Raw genomic sequence first — 16,037 nt, 5'->3', positions numbered from 1 at the left:
GAGGGCCCCAGTGCAGGGCCCAATATTCCGTGTATAGGCTTCTCACTAGAGTGGAGTAGAGGGGCAGAACCACCGCACTCAACATGCTGGTCATGCTGCTTTTGATGGAGCCCAGGATACGGCTGGTGTTCTGTGCTGCAAGAACACATCTGACTTGATGGGGGCTCTCCTACTGAAATTTGGCATCCCTGTAAAAATATGTCTGTTCCTTCCTTCCTCTGCCAGTAGCTATATTTGTATATAGATCCTTGCATTTTCTTGAAAGACAAGTTTGCTTTGTTTTGTTCTGTAGTAGTTTTGTACTTATCATTTACTGAGTATGCTGCAAAAGAATATGTGCTTTAACTGGTGTTGTTATTGGCATGGCCCAAAAGAGCTTTATCTGTGACAGAGATCAACCTTGATTTGCAGCACTGTGATGCAGCTGAGAGCATCTTTTAAGCTGAAGTACTTTATGAAACAGCAATTTCAAAACATAAAGCATGATTTAGAAGTTTTATGATAGGCAGACTCCACTAATCATCACCGATCCATGGTATGTGAACAAAGTTGTACCTTCTTATGGCAGTTGTTATGGCTATTTATTGGGTTTGAGTATTGATGCTTGGAATAATTCTGAATGTATGAAATGGTGCTTTCTGTCTGGTTCTATATATATAACTTGCACTATATATAATTATTTTATCATTATATTTTTATAATAATAGAATTAGAAATTATATATGTTATTATATAATAATCAGCTATTATTTTTTTAAAATAGGGTGCTTTTATTGGTATTTTCTGTTTCTGATGAATTACGTGGAACTTATTTATGCAAAGGCCCTTTGAACTGCAAAAATCTCTCAGGCTAAAAGGATCTGAGGAATGTAGGAACCCAGAGTGCTGAGAATATTTCTCCACCTGTTTTGAGGGGTTTCACCCCCCTGAACAGCACAGCTTTTGACCTCTGTCTGTGGAAAAAACTGCCTACTATTAGAAAAGAACTAGAAACTACACTAGTGTAAATTAGGTGATGGACTACTATGTAAGATTGTCACAGGTGAAAAATTTAGAGGTTTTGGGTTTGCTAATGTAGTAAATAGATAAAAGCAAAAAACATCAAAATGGAGGATTGTTGTTGTTCTACAAACCTTATTCTTCTTCTTCTACTACTCCATATTCTGCAGTAAAAGTAGTTTGGGATGATTGGACAAAGAATTCCACAGTTCTTGGCTGTGTTACTAAATAATTGGTAGAAAAGTAAAAATAATGTACGTTTTTAGTAACCATTGGTTGATTTACCTTTAAAAGGCTGTGTAATCTTGATAATTCGGTTTCTCCTTCATTCTCTGTTTTGTGCTATGTCTGGATCATGCTAGTGACTCTTTTTCTCTGGTAAGACTTAATAAACAACTATCAAGAAGCAGCGAAGGCTGAGAGTCCCTGTTTGTCTCTGGAACTCCTGGCAAGGACTTTAAAAACTCTCTCCCATCAGAAGAGATTTGATTATGGCACAATCAGTGTCAGAGGAAGAACACAAACAATACTTGTATGATGCAAAGAAGTTTTTAAGTATATAAAAATAAGATTCAATAGCTACAATGTCTTTGTATTTATCTAACAGTGTGAGAAAAGAAGGGGTTTAAAAAGAATGAATGGACTTTCTGAGGGAGATGTCAGCAGAAAAGTGCAAGCAACAATACAAATCACTGCATGAGCTTTAATTGTGGAGTCCTTCAGGATTCTGTTGCGGGTTTTTCTTGCCTTTGCTTTTGTTCCCCTCCTGTGCCCCACCCTGCCACTCCCCTCAAGTGTATTTGGAATGTCTCATTTCTGAGTCTTAGGACTCAGAAACCTGAAGTTTACTACAAACACACAGAGTGCTTTTAAAGATGACATTCTTCTCTCTCCTGTTGTCCTGGTCACCTTTCCATTGGCTGACTTGCAGTTTTAAAATCTACGCATTTTTTGTGTACATGCAGTTTGTCCTTTCTTTTCACAAGTGGCTTGGTGCTCCCTCTACTTTAATTAGCTTTGTCAGCCTTATTTGACATTGTAGCAAGAGAAGTGCTCTTGCTATAGTATCTGAGTATCTTGCCTCGTGGCAACAGGGGAATTTTTCAGTATTGGTGAATTAATTTGGTATCACCTGACAGTGAGAAACTTCTCAGCGTTTCAGGTAGAGGATCATGACCATACCAGCACCACAGTGATTTCTGCTGTTTATTGCATGCAATCACCATTTGCAGTAAGTTTTTTGTTTTGTTTTGTTTTGTTTTGTTGTGTTTTTTTTTTTTTTTTTTTGTTCTGGTTTTGGTTTTGGGTTTTGTCTTGGGGTGACTTTATGATGTGTATCCCATATTGCTGCCCTATGGCCAGAAATTAATTTGTGTGCCTTTCTATGCCTTTAAACTGAGCCTGAGAGGGGGAAGGAAAAACTGAGCAAAACTTTTTCAAAGCAGTTTGCAGCTTGTTCAAGGTCACACAGAGATAGAGATTTTTTTCAGCTGCAGCAGGAGAGTGAGAGGGGAGGGAAGCACCCAGCTTGCTTTTCTTTCCAGTCGGCTTTCAGCAGATTTTTATCCCCCAGCTCCTTTTCCTTCGGAGAGTTGAACTTTCATTTTCCTGGGACTTTGTTTTTTTCCTTTTCTCTCTGCTGGACTGTTTCAACATCAGGATACATGGGAGGAATTTCCACCGAGGCCTTGGCCCTGGAGGTGGGTCCACCGCCCCATCCCAGCTCCAAGGAGGGAGAGAGAGATCTACCAAAGGACTCTGAAATTTTCCCAGGTTTCTCTCAGCAGAGTGAGAGGTTTTATTATTTAGCATCATTGTGTTTTTCCTGTGTGTTTGTTCAATAAATAGTTTTTATCTCTTTCACTTTCCTTCGAGGAAAGTTTATTTTTTCCCAAACCTGGTGGGGGAGGGATGGTTGTGACCTGCCTTCTCTCAGAGGATGTATTTCTAAATTTGGTCAAACTGGAACAAGCTTTTTTGTTTGTTTTAGGGGTTTTTTTTGGTGTTTGTATCTTAGCATGAAATTTAAAACAAAATCTCAGGAGAAAGCCATACACTTCTTACAGGTGGCAATGAAGACTTTATCTGGCTGCCAGACTCTTGTAAAAAAAGAGCAAAGTACACCACTGTGCCAATAATTTAAGCCACTGCTGGTTCAGTGCAAAAGATGACATTTCTCATCTTGCTTAGATTTCTGAAATACACTTTGTGAAAGCTGGCTTCTTGCTCATGTACCTCTGAAATTGTCATGAATTAACATAAAGGTTATTTAAATATCTGAAAAAGGTTTGGAAAGACCGAAAAAAAATCCAAAAGCAGGACACTGCCGAGTCTTAAATCTAATAACTCTGTCATGAAAATGACTACCAAGAAAGGACTTAATGCAAATGACAAAGAACAGCAACAAGTTGCCATGTGGTCAGTGTGACCTCCCTTCATTATACCCAGAACATGGCTGAAGACAAGCTAAAAAGAGATCCCCAAGCTGGACATAGGAATGTAGCACTGCAGCAGCTCTCACATTATATAGATGTAATTTAGTGAGAAGTAAGTGTCATAAACAAGCAGAAAGGTGTAAGTCAGAAGCAAAAAGGAAGTTAGGGTTTTGAATCCATCTCTTGTTAGTGCAGGACTGGTCCCTGCAGTAGATTTTCTTATACTATGCCTAGTCTGCTTCTAAATGCTCTCTGCAACAGTAGTTCCCATAATTTCCCTTGGGAGGAAGAGGTGAAGTTTAGTACCTTTTTGTCAGAAAGCTGCTTCCCTTTCCCTAATTCCACCTTATTAGCCTGAATGGTGCCCTGTGCAGCACTCTGAACAATGCTGCTCTTCCTTTCTGTCCTGAGTCTGCAGAGGGGTGGAGGCTGCTGGGGCCATTATGGGCTTCCACATGGTTCAGAGGGGCCCCAGACAGACCAGGGCATAGTGTGGGAACTGCTCTCTCTGGGGAGCAGCATGAATTCAAGGTGTGTCCTACACACATAGTGTCCTAGGGGCAGCCTCAGGGCAGTCTCCCTCTCCAGGCAGCTTGAGTGTAAAATTGACACAGATTTTCCATGACAGAGCCTGGCATCTCTTTTTTGACCACCTGCAGCCCTCTGTGGCACGGCTGTAAAGGAGATGTAACACCTGTAAGAAGCAGCTGCTTCTTTATCACAGATTGTCCAAACAGGAGGAAACAGCAGCTTTGTGGGCTCCCAAATTCTCAAACTTCTTGGCTAGCGCTTTGCGTCAGTAAATAGGCATGTACCAGAGTAGAGATGCCTCTTTATCCTATTTGTTCACATATATTTAGACACAGCAGGTAGTCACAGTATTACCTCCAATTTTGTCAGAGACATATTGCACTGTCCCAGGTGCACTGTGTCCTGCCCCTTTCCCTCTATTTTGGGACTCCTTACGCTGTATCATGGGGCATACTCAAGGTTTTCCCATGTACCTGTTTCTTCTCAAGTCTTGGCCCTGGGTTTGATGTTGACAGTAAATATTGTTGACATTCAGTAAATCTGGCCTTTGAAATTACCTTAAACTATACAGTAACAAAATATAGTCTATTTTCTGCAAATTCGGGTCCACATGCAAACACAGGGGTTTATTTTTCACGTCTCTCATATATTTGCTTACACCCTTCTTAGATATCCGGTGAAATGCACAACCCATTTTTCTAACCTAATAACACCAGATGACATCTTGAGATGACAATCTGACACACACGTTTTACATTGTTTCCTCTAAGTTAGCTTCCACAATCTCCTGACGGGGTTTTTTGGGGGTTGGGGTTTTTTTCAGTATTTGAATAAGCTCCAGTTTGTCAACAGCTTTCTGTCACTGTGGTGCCTTTAGCAGAATAGAAATATCACATGGTTCCAGTAACTTGAGTTCAACACTGCTGTTGGATTGTGCACTCACAAACATGGGTGAGCAGCAAAAGCAATTATACAAAAAATATTGTGCCAACTCATTCATCTTAATAAGAACTGGGCACATACTAAAAAGAACATAGGAAATAGGTTTTTCTTTGCTCCACATTATCCATTCACTTATTTAAATAAGACCTCTATAAATATGTTTTTGTCCTGGCAGAAGAAGAGTTTGATTGGTTTATCAAGACACTGTCGTTACATTAATAATGACCTGGTAATTCTTTTTCAGGGAATTGTAGAATGGTTTGGATTGGAAGGGGACCTCGAAGATCATCTAACCTCCCTGCTTTCCTGGAGAAGGCTGAACACCTGCCTGCCCATGGGAAGCATGAATTAATTCCTTATTTTGCTTTGCCTGAGTGCACAGCTTTTGCTTTCCCTATTAAACTATCTTCATCTCAACCCATGAGTTTCCTCACTTTTAGACTCCCAATTCTCTCCCCCATCCCACCAGGGAAAGTGACCATGGTTAAGCTGCCAGCTGGGGTTAAACCACATACATAGATACTTTAATGATTTGGTATTTTGTACCTCATTCAATTTATGGGAAATTTGCATTCCCGAGAAACTTGCAAATTAAAAGGCTTTGTATCCATAACAAAAGAGAACTTTCACATGTGTGCTGGTTGCAACATTTTGTTCTGCTAAACCGCCAGCTTAAAATTTTCACTAAAGCTTTAGTGACTCTTCATTACAAAAACTGCTGTCCAGTTCTAAGAATTCATTGCTGATGTTAGTGAGTGGGCCAGGACCTAACAGCAGTAGTGTAACAGATTTTTAACTTTTTTATCATTAATGTTATTCACGGTGTTTTCAAAAGAATAGCTTAGCTTTGCTTACCTTAAAAAAAAAAAAGTCAGATTTTTTCAAAAATTCACCATCTGTAAAGCAGAAGGTTGCTTCTAGCAGATACCCTCAGCAGCTGTGAGAAGACTTACGAAATGGTAATCATGGAGCTTACTACAGTCATGTAGAAAGTTTAGACGTGGTGTGACCACAATTTATTCAGTTCAAATAATGTATTCTCTTTAAACATCTTTTTTTCCCTCTATATTACTGTGTCATTATAAGAAACAGCAAAATTTCTGAAGAAATAGAATAGGCATAATTAGATTTTAATTGTAATTAATTGGTAAGGTCACTAGCAAAGGCATTTATCAGCTGAGAAAGAGAGTGCCTTTGAAATATTAAGAAAAATAGTAAACCATTGGCTGAATGACTAAGTACTAAAGTGTCTAATTTCACTAACCTACCATTGTGCTCAAAATCTTTCCCTTTAATTTATGGTGAAGAGAGATTCGATGCACGAGTGGCCTAATAAATGAGGAATGAGAATCATACAGTAACTTCAAGTCTATAGCAAACAGCTATATCAAGTAAAGATTTATTCCTAAGTTTGTGAAGTCACTAGAAGAGTAGAGATTATCAAAAATCAAGATAAATTCAATATTTTTGAGGTCTGAATTTTACAGGTTCTAACATGAACATTGGAACATGTTAAAATAAATTTACACTTGAATGAAAGCAAAACAGGGATAAATATTTTTAAATAATTTGATTTCCAGAAAAAGCAGTACCATTTGTATCATTCTTACCTGCAGAGGTTTTCACAATTTCTGAAGTATTTCTGAGACCCATAAAGTCAAACTGATAGAGTCTCCAAGATTTCTGGTCAGCAGCCTCCACTGAGTTTTTCCTCCATCTGTAAACCATTTCCTCTTTAGGATAGCCATCTAGAAATTAATATATATATATACACATATGAATATTTTGCATTTCATAAAAAAAGGTTCTGCAAAATATTATCTGTTCACTGTTTCAGTGCTGTTTGAGAACACCTAAATTTCTGTTCTGATGCTTTGTCAGTGAGTTAAGTGGTATAATTCAGTTAGAGTTTTACAGCACACAAAAATATAGTCATAATACTGGCAGACCTATGATTTTTCACAATCATTGATTTTTAACAATGGAAAAAATATGATTGGTTCTATCAGAAGGAGATCTCTTCAGGGGTGCAATTGACTGTACTAATTGGAGGTCCAGACACAGTAGTATACTGCTTTACATAAGCTCTGAAGAAGCTGTGCAAACCAATAAAATGCAAAAAAAATCTGAGTCTCTCAGTGTAAGATATGAACAATTGAAAAAGACACATTGTTTTAAAAGTTGCAGTAGTTCTAATGCGGGGTGTACTACTGTACTTCTGAAAGAAACATAACAAAGTGCAAAAGAAAGCAAAATTTTCATTAGCATGGGAATTTTAAAATATCATGCTACCATATTTCTTCTGAAGTCTGGGGTAATTAATGGGGCATCACCTGATCTCTACTGCTGAAATAGCTTCTGAAAGTCTTCATCAGTTTAGCACTCAGTGGTCATAATTAATCCTTATGCCAATTGTTAATTTCCCTTTTGTTAGAGAATGGCATTTTCCAATAGATGTCCAACAACAAATCTTCAACCAGTCTAATCCCATAATAACAAACCATCTAGAAAACAACAGCACACCCAAGCTAGTTAAAATTGGGTTGTTCTCTAATGCATAATCCAATCAATTTTTATTCACCTAATTAATACTGTAGCTGTAGATTACAAGGGAAATTAAAAGCGTAACAACAACAATAGATGGTTAATATAATTGTCTCATCAGTAATTTTTTTTTCCCCATTGAAAACTGATGCATTTTTATATTTGCATTGCAAAATAACCTCTCTGGTCATGGTGCTATTTCCTCCTATGAGAGTCTTTTTAATCTTGTTTAAGACTCCACCCTGCCGGGGTACTACTGTAAGGTGTGCATGGCCTCGTTTATCCCTCTCACTAACACAGCAAGAAAAGTACACACAAGTCCCTTAGTTCTAATTTAAAAAAATGACTAAAAATAACTATGTGTTAATTCAAAATGTCACATTTGTACATTTCCCATCAATGTAAATAAAGAAATAACAAACACTGTTCTCTGTGAGAACTCTTGCTGCCAAATAGATTTCACTGCCAATTCTGCTGTACAAGTCTGTGAGATTGAGCTAAAGGTTAATTTTTTTGGCTGGCAGATTATGTCAGAAGATGTAGTGATACAGTGAAAGAAGTCAAGCTTTGCAGAGCCTCCAAGCCATAGCCCTGAACAATCTGAAATCTTCTTGAGTCTGGCTCCTATTTGACTGAGCCCTCTGATCACATTTCTTCCTCTTCCAAGTAACAAACAACAAGAAGAGGAAATGGCCTCAAGTTGCACCAGGCAGGGTGGTGGTGATGTTAGATTGAATATTAGGGAAAATATATTAATGAAGAAGATTTTCAAGCACTGGAATAGGCTGCCCAGGGCAATGGTTGAATCATGATCCCTGAAGGTATTTAGTAGTTGTGAAGATATGTAGAACTGGCACTTGGAAACATGGTTTAGGAGTGGACCTGGAAGAGCTAGGTTAATGGCTGGATGTTCTTAGAGGTCTTTTCCAACCTGAATGATTCCATTTCTGACTGAATAATGTCTCCCTCTAATGGAAAGCCATACATTTCTCCTCAGGAGCCTTCTCACACTTGCTTCGTCCATGGAGACTGATATCTTCTCCCTGCAGTTCAGGAAGGAAGAAGTATCGGCCCCCTTGCCGCGCTGCGGCTGCCCAGCCCTCATGCCAAGTGGTGGTGGCAGGGCCACCCCTTCCCCACACACTGTATCAGTACCATACAGGGGCTGTCATATGGTCTGGGCCCTAATCCTATCTCCTGATTTGCCTTCTGATGTGGAGAAAGGAAACCCTTTCTGCTGCACCACTTCCCTCTGCGGAACTTGCAGCCCCAAGCGTTAATTTGCAGGTTTTGTTGCAGGAAGTAGATGGAGTCCCTTTTCTCAGATAAATTTCACTATAATCATTGCAGGTAAAAATGTTTCAAATAGGTAGCAAAGATTTTGGTTTTTAATACATTATTTTAAAGTAATACAAAATGAACTTTTACATATTTTCCCCAAATTTCACTGAAAAGGTTATGCCAGTTAGTCTTGAATTCAATTTCTTTCTGATTTTTTTTTTACTTTCTTTTCATCCCATGACCACCCCACCAAAAAAAAAAAAAATTCATTACACTGTCAGTATGCTTGAAAGCTTGCTATCATATTAACCAAGGTATAGCTGTTTATCCTGACAAGAACAACATGTAGTCAGAAATAAGTTCATGAGACTCTCACCCTTCAAGACTTTTCCTGTATTTTTGACTAAGAAAGGTCAGATTCAGTTTCAAAGTACCTGCTTTCAGTATTATTCATAATCATTCATAATCATAAGCAACTACCTCAGGAGACCGTCATGACATTTCAATAGTTCCTTAGTCCACAGTCACTGATGTCTGCTCTTACGATGATTTGGTTGCTTACATCAAAAGAGAGAAGTACTAGAGAGTCAGTGGGGGTTGTTTCAACCTGTTATATAAGTGCTATTATGGTCTGCTCTCGTGCCAGGTGACTGACTTCACTTTTTAATTATTTAAAAGAATAATAACTTTGATAGAGGAGTTACACATCCCTTTGGACAGTATATCACTCCTAGGATTCATTTAACTTACAGAATAGACTGTTCGTGATGGTTCTTCTTTTGGTGATATTCAGTATTTATTGTACACAGCCTAATTGTTTCTAGCCCTTTAAATATTTCATTTTAGAAAATAACAGAACTGGAGATTTCAGTACTTCCACAAGAAAATGCAACCTCCGTTGTTCAGCTTCCTTTCACTTTCCCAGCATGACAAATGACAGTAAATTACCTTAAATTTTTGGCCTTGTGGCTTCAAGCCATTCACACTGAACAAATTTCTGTCGAGTGCATTTACCCTGCCAAGTTGCTTTAGGTTATGTAAAAATATTCATACTGCAGTGGGGCAAGCCTCCAGGAGGTCCTGGAGGCTATCCAGCAGGTGCCAGCAAGATAGCAAGGGTAACGGCATCGGAAGAAGACAACCAAGTGTGTGCTCTGTCTTACAGCCATCTGAGTTCTGGCAACCTGCAACTCAGGATCTTCTCAGCCAAAGTCTGTGTCAACAACTTCATTTTCCCTCCCATCAATTTACTTGATTAAATTCTCTTACTTTCTGGCCCAAAGGTTGTTTTATAGGCAGTGCTACAGCTTTTATATACCATATCAACAACTTTAAGAGACCACCCTGATCATTTGGCTTTTAGTAAGATGGTACAACACATTTTTGTAAAATCAGATCAAGAACAAATTTGATTATTTCTTTAAGAGCTCAGGAGAAAGTATCCATGTAAAGCCCTCATGTTCATACTGCTTCACTTTCTAGGGAGACTGATTTGTGCAGAAGGCTCCAACAAAGTGCTGAAAAAATGGTCAAAGCAAAAATATCACCAGGCTGGATAAGATGTATGGCAAACATAAGTTAGTCATGAGAATTGGTATCAAGTGGCCCTGAAGCATGTCTGCTACAGGAATCAACACTGATGGAAAAATCTCCAACTTTTGTAATATGACCATTGATGCCTGTTAGTGCATAATGCCTCTAACCTTGATTTCCCCAATGCTGTAGTTGGTCTGGGCATCTTAGATCAGTGCCTGATATCTTTGCTTCTCTTTGTTTTGTGTGATAATGTGTCTGTTTTAGGAAGTGAGTAGAGCTGGAATGATAGCCAAAAAGAGGTCATGCCAAAAAGGACACAGTCCACTTGAAAAGGTAAAAAAATTTCCATAGAAAAGTATACAAGACCTGAAAAGACAGAGAGGCATAGAAAAAATAAATAACCTCTTTCATCTCTTCAAACATACTTTACCCACTCTGTGAAATACATTTATTTTACTGCTGGTTCCCCACACTTTGCATTCACATGTAACACAGGTAGACCCAGCTTATATCAGAAGGAATAATGCAATTAGGCTCCTTCCTAGGCTTGCAAAAATTTGTGTACTCAGAGTATGCGATGAGGAGTTAAGGAAAGCAGCAGCAAAGCTGAAAATGTGTGTGAAGAACAAAAGAAAGGATTGGTTCTATTAAGTATCTTCCAGGAGCTGGTGCTTGTGACAGGAGTATGTATTTGAAAGATGTAGCTGGATTCTGGGAATCTTTGCTTTTCCATGGGTGTTAGATATAGACTCAAAGCCAGGGGGAAATGTGATCTGAAAGATGAGCTGCTGTCATCAGTAAGGGGTTGGAGTTTAAATCATGGGCATGGAGGGAGTGTTGTAGATTCAGCTGTTGCTGGGGGAGGTGGTCAGGAGAGGGAGGATGCTCTGTTCCAATTAGAGGCAAGGAATAAGCAGTCCTTTACACCTTACAGCCAAAAACACTTTGCTTCCTTGAATGCTACCTTGTTAACTCTCCTTCAGGCTAATTGGGAGACCTCTGTCAACACAGCCTGGGTCAGCAGAGGATAATGATGATGCCTTAGGTTTTAACTTTCATGTTTTTCAAATCCTGTACTGCCTAGTGTGTAACTCTGAAGTTTCTTGCAGCCTGTTAATTTCTGCTCTCTCATGCTAGGTAGACATAACAAAGCCTCTCTGGGCCTGCTCTTCAAGGACACCCAGACTGTCCTAGGCCCAAAAAGTATAAACCAAAGGCCTCTAAAGGGAGGGGCAAGCTTTAATTGGAGAATTAAGCCTGATATGCAAATGAACCAAACCTATAAAAGTATGAAGAACTCATGACCTGTCATCCATCTTGCAGTCCATCTTGGCAACAGCCTCTGGCTCTCCAGGGGTACCTTTGAAGGCTTTTCAAACAAATATCTACTTTTATTCCCTTATTCCTGTCTAGTCTCTGTGTCTAGGAGGCCTCTTAAGGCATCAATGGAGTCCACAAATGCACCATGTTGTGAATGACAAATCATATGCTTCCACAAAATTTGCCTGGGCTTTTTTGTCTTGTTAGCTGTCTTTATAATTGCTTCTTTGTTGGCAAGCAAACTGAATTTTAATCCAAACTTCTCAGTGTTTGGAGGAAGAGGTTTCTCAGTGATCTGTTCCTGTATGATGTTTGTTCTCAGAAGGCTTTTAAAGTAGGAGAATCCTGGAAGTTCTCCTATTAAAATTGGTGTTACCTTAGATTTTATGATAGCATGCACTTATGAAGCACATCTAGATGGCAGAAAGGGCAAAGTTTCAGCTCAGTTAGTTTAAAATAAAACAAAATAAAAAATAGAGACAATTCATTATGTCTCTCCAGGAGGAACCCTTCAGGGTAGATTGAAGCAGAAGTAAGGAAAGTGAATGGAGACTCTTAATAGTTTACTTGAGACCTATGAAGAAAAATACTCATAATTTAATGCATATTGAGTTCTCTCTGTATACTAATGAAGGGAAGAAGGAAAGGGAAAGGGAAAGGGAAAGGGAAAGGGAAAGGGAAAGGGAAAGGGAAAGGGAAAGGGAGAGAAGAGAAGAGAAGAGAAGAGAAGAGAAGAGAAGAGAAGAGAAGAGAAGAGAAGAGAAGAGAAGAGAAGAGAAGAGAAGAGAAGAGAAGAGAAGAGAAGAGAAGAGAAGAGAAGAGAAGAGAAGAGAAGAGAGAATGAGGTACTTTTAAAAGAAGCTATGGTAATAATAATGAAAAAAGATAAATGTGAATGCTGTAAAGATAGCTTTTAATCCTGAAGTGATTTATTTCAGCAGTAGTAGATAATTGCGCTTAGGTGATAACTACAGCAATTAGAAATGTTATTCTTTGCCCTGTTTGCTTGCATCAGTAATTGACACCTTATTAACGGTACATTAGCTCATGAAAAAGAAATCAGCCAACATCACCATGGCTGTAGATTAATGGATTTAATACTGCCCTGAAGTTAAAGGACACATCTCCCATTTAAGATAGTTTTTCTACCAAAAAATGTGCTTTAATATAACTGTGATATCCCTTTGATGAAGAACTAGAGGATCCAGTCACTATCATTAACAGTAATGCTTAATTATCCCTTACCTGGGACTCTATTTGATAGAGTGTAGAACGTTGATGTGTGATTTACTGATACATTACATGGTAGCTTAGCTTTTGGGAGGAACTTGTGGTATCAATCCTTCTTTTGGGCCTTCAAAACAGGAAGAAGGAAAAGAACAGTGTTGCTGTCACAGAAATAGTTCCCAAAACAAGGATTTTCTGTGAACCAGCTTTTGTAGGAAGCAATAATTTTCTTGCTACTCACAGACAAATTAAAATTTTGGCTCAGAGAAAACAGAGAGGAGAATAGAAAGGTAAAATGAGGAGGGAAAGAAAGCAGAGAAAAATGAACGTAAGTGGACTGAAAAGAGAGAGGTTTTCCCTTGATGACATTTTGAGATGTGGCTTTTCCATTTATTCACTATCTTTTAAAATCTAACAGATGCATCTCACATGGAGGTGCTAAGATTTTGTCACACACAGCCCTAGCAGCAAAAACTCCCTGTTCCAAGTTTCAGATCGTAAAGGATAGGTGGAGTAGTGTGACATTACCTTAAGAAGCTAAGGCAATCCTGTTGCATCATCATACCTTTGTGCTCTGTCCTTATGTTAACCAAACAATTTCCATTTTGGCTCATTTGCAAGTGGTACCATGAGGGACTTGGTTTTGGAAAATTGTTGGTTTTATCATATATTGACCCTATAATTCCACTTTTCTATTGTTTTGCAAATGCCTTAATCTTTTCTGAAAAAAAATCCACCAAAACTAAAACTGAAAAAACAGTCTCATCTTATAGCCTGTATTGATGTTTTACTATGCATTTTTTATCTGCATACTTACTTTTACTGCTTTCTAACGGTTTCATTTGGAAGGCAATTTTCAGAAGTCTCATGTGCAACAATTGCTTGCGTTGTTCTGGCCAGCAGATTCGTTCACAAATTAATTCACTGGTAACTAGAACACCTGATAAATGTTCAGATTCTTCTGATTTAGTCATATTTCATACCCATGCCTGACATCATTAAGAGAAAATGGGCTGATCACACTTCTAGCTTGTTGGATATAAATTGTATCTTCTCTAAAGCTAGAATTCTTGCACAAATCAGAGTACTGAGGACAGAGAAAGTTTGCTTAGCCATGTGCAGTCTTCTTCATGCTTTTCATGGAATGGATACTTCACCCCCACCTCCCATTTTTTCATGAATGGAACAATGTGAAGATTTTGCAGTTTTCTGCAATACCAACCCTTTGCAGGGAAGAATGAAAGTCCAGAAAGCAGCTTTCCTAGCTCAAGTTCTCTTTGGATCTGAATGATTCTGAAATATGCACTTGTTCTATTCTCCATGTATTTAAAAATTTTCTTCTTATAAACTAATATGCAAGTAAGAGACAGAATTTAATTTTCTAACTCTCTGCACTTATTTTTCATAGCTAACATAGCTATTTGATAATGAACTGGTGTTGCTTCACAAATGTGTCTTTACAGACAAAGAATAGACTTTATTCATAATGTGGTTCTGAAAAATTTTGATAATGTGTTACAAGTCTCACATTTTTATTGGCTGCAAGACTGCAGATGGTGATTCTCAGTAAAAGGAAATTTTCAGAAATGTATGGCAAAGAGGTGGCCCTTGAGAATCTGCTAGAATCCAGTGCTGCTGCTTTGTCCTGCCCTAGATCTTATACATCATGGCCAGCTCTGCATAGAGACAGGAGGCTTCACCCGAGCACTTGCTGTTCTCCATAGGATTTAGGGTGAGATTCAAAAAGATGGCAGCCTCATCTCATCATCTCATATCTCATCTCATCTCATCTCATCTCATCTCATCTCATCTCATCTCATCTCATCTCACCATCTTCCTTCTTTTACACGTGCCCTACAATGACTGAATGATGCTGAGAATTCAAGAACTATGTACTACTGCTGAGAGATCAGATTTGTTATTGTACTGCTAAATATGTACATTGAGTTGTGTAATAGAAAACAAACAGCTCAAAATGAATATTTTAGCAGCTAAAATATTGTGTTTGGCTGACTACATGAACTCAAGTGAGAAGAGAAAAAAACACTTCTTTTTAGTTTATAACTGACTATTGAAGAACCTCAATCTGTATGTGAGATTTTCTCATGTCCATTTAAACATGAATTTTGTGCTGGCTATGTTGAGGGCAAATTTTGAGGTGCTTCCTAGAATTTTTGCTGAGATGTGCAAAGTCTGAGTGACTGCATACTGAAGTAGCATCTTAGGCAGATGTAGGTGATGTCAATCACTCACAGTAGCAGTTGGCTCTTAATTCAGCCTTATGTAAAAGAGGAAGACAGCGTTATTACAATAGAGCAGGTGAAAAATATTTGAATAAACCAGAGAAAGTCAAAGCTCCTTGCTTGAGAATGTAAAGCCAAACCTATCAGGGCTTACTTTGGACAATTTAGAAATCAGAGATACAAAATATTCAAAGTAGAACATGAACCTCTGTTTATTAAAGCAATATCTGTCAAATATTCAATTCTTTGATCTGCTGACATTTTCTATAGCCAGAACACAATCTTCCTTTGCTATTCATTTAAACTGCACTTGTATTGAAGATGCTTAGTGACAATGCCCTTCTAGAGCAAGTACTTAAATTTCTTACGACTGGGATGGACAGCAGTGCCACCAAAAGATTCTGGTCAGCTGATTTCAAATACCCCCGTGGGAGCTGAATACCATTTTCTAAAGGCCTTTAAAGTATCTTGTTTTTTCTTGCTGACTATGTAGGCCACCTCAAAATTAGGGGCAAAATAGCTATGCAAGTTAAATGAAGTAAATTCCATCAAAGTTCTTTAACACAAATATATGTGTTTTGGATTAAAAGTAGCCTATAAATGTTCAGTATCAGCTTCACCTGTACTGGATATTACAAGATAAAATAATCCTGTCTTGGTTACCCATTTAATTACAGCAATTAACTGTATCCTCCATGTAGGACTACTAAGATTTCCTTTAAGACTATCCTGATGGGAAAGATAACATTGTTTACTTCATGCATTGCATTGTTAGGCAAAGTGCTGAGAAAATGTGTTTTGGCTCATCTGAAAATATATCATGAACAAGCAGAGATTCTGGTGAAGACTCAGAGCTCAAGTAAAGTAAACAACACAACTTTAAATAGCCCAGGAAATTAAAGAAAGTACACCTGTGAAGTTTTTTAGTCCATGCAGCTGGGGATGAATAGAGAGAACATAATTTAATTACAGGTTTCTT

At 38.3% G+C, this 16,037-nt stretch overlaps 1 protein-coding gene across 1 annotated transcript in view; it reads right to left on the bottom strand.

The window, feature by feature from the left end:
- The window catches only part of GABRG3 (gamma-aminobutyric acid type A receptor subunit gamma3), a 312,369-nt gene that overhangs the window by 42,583 nt on the left and 253,749 nt on the right, over positions 1-16,037 (bottom strand). Inside the window, exon 6 of the mRNA XM_069006212.1 lies at positions 6,518-6,655. Within this exon, the coding sequence (XP_068862313.1) occupies positions 6,518-6,655 (138 nt within the window). The remainder of the gene's footprint in view (positions 1-6,517; positions 6,656-16,037) is intronic.

The sequence above is a fragment of the Aphelocoma coerulescens genome, chromosome 1 (assembly GCF_041296385.1).
Source record: "Aphelocoma coerulescens isolate FSJ_1873_10779 chromosome 1, UR_Acoe_1.0, whole genome shotgun sequence".
NCBI lineage: Eukaryota > Metazoa > Chordata > Aves > Passeriformes > Corvidae > Aphelocoma > Aphelocoma coerulescens.
The sequence above is the reverse complement of the archived record's forward strand: the minus strand, read 5'-3'. Positions and strand labels throughout refer to the sequence as shown.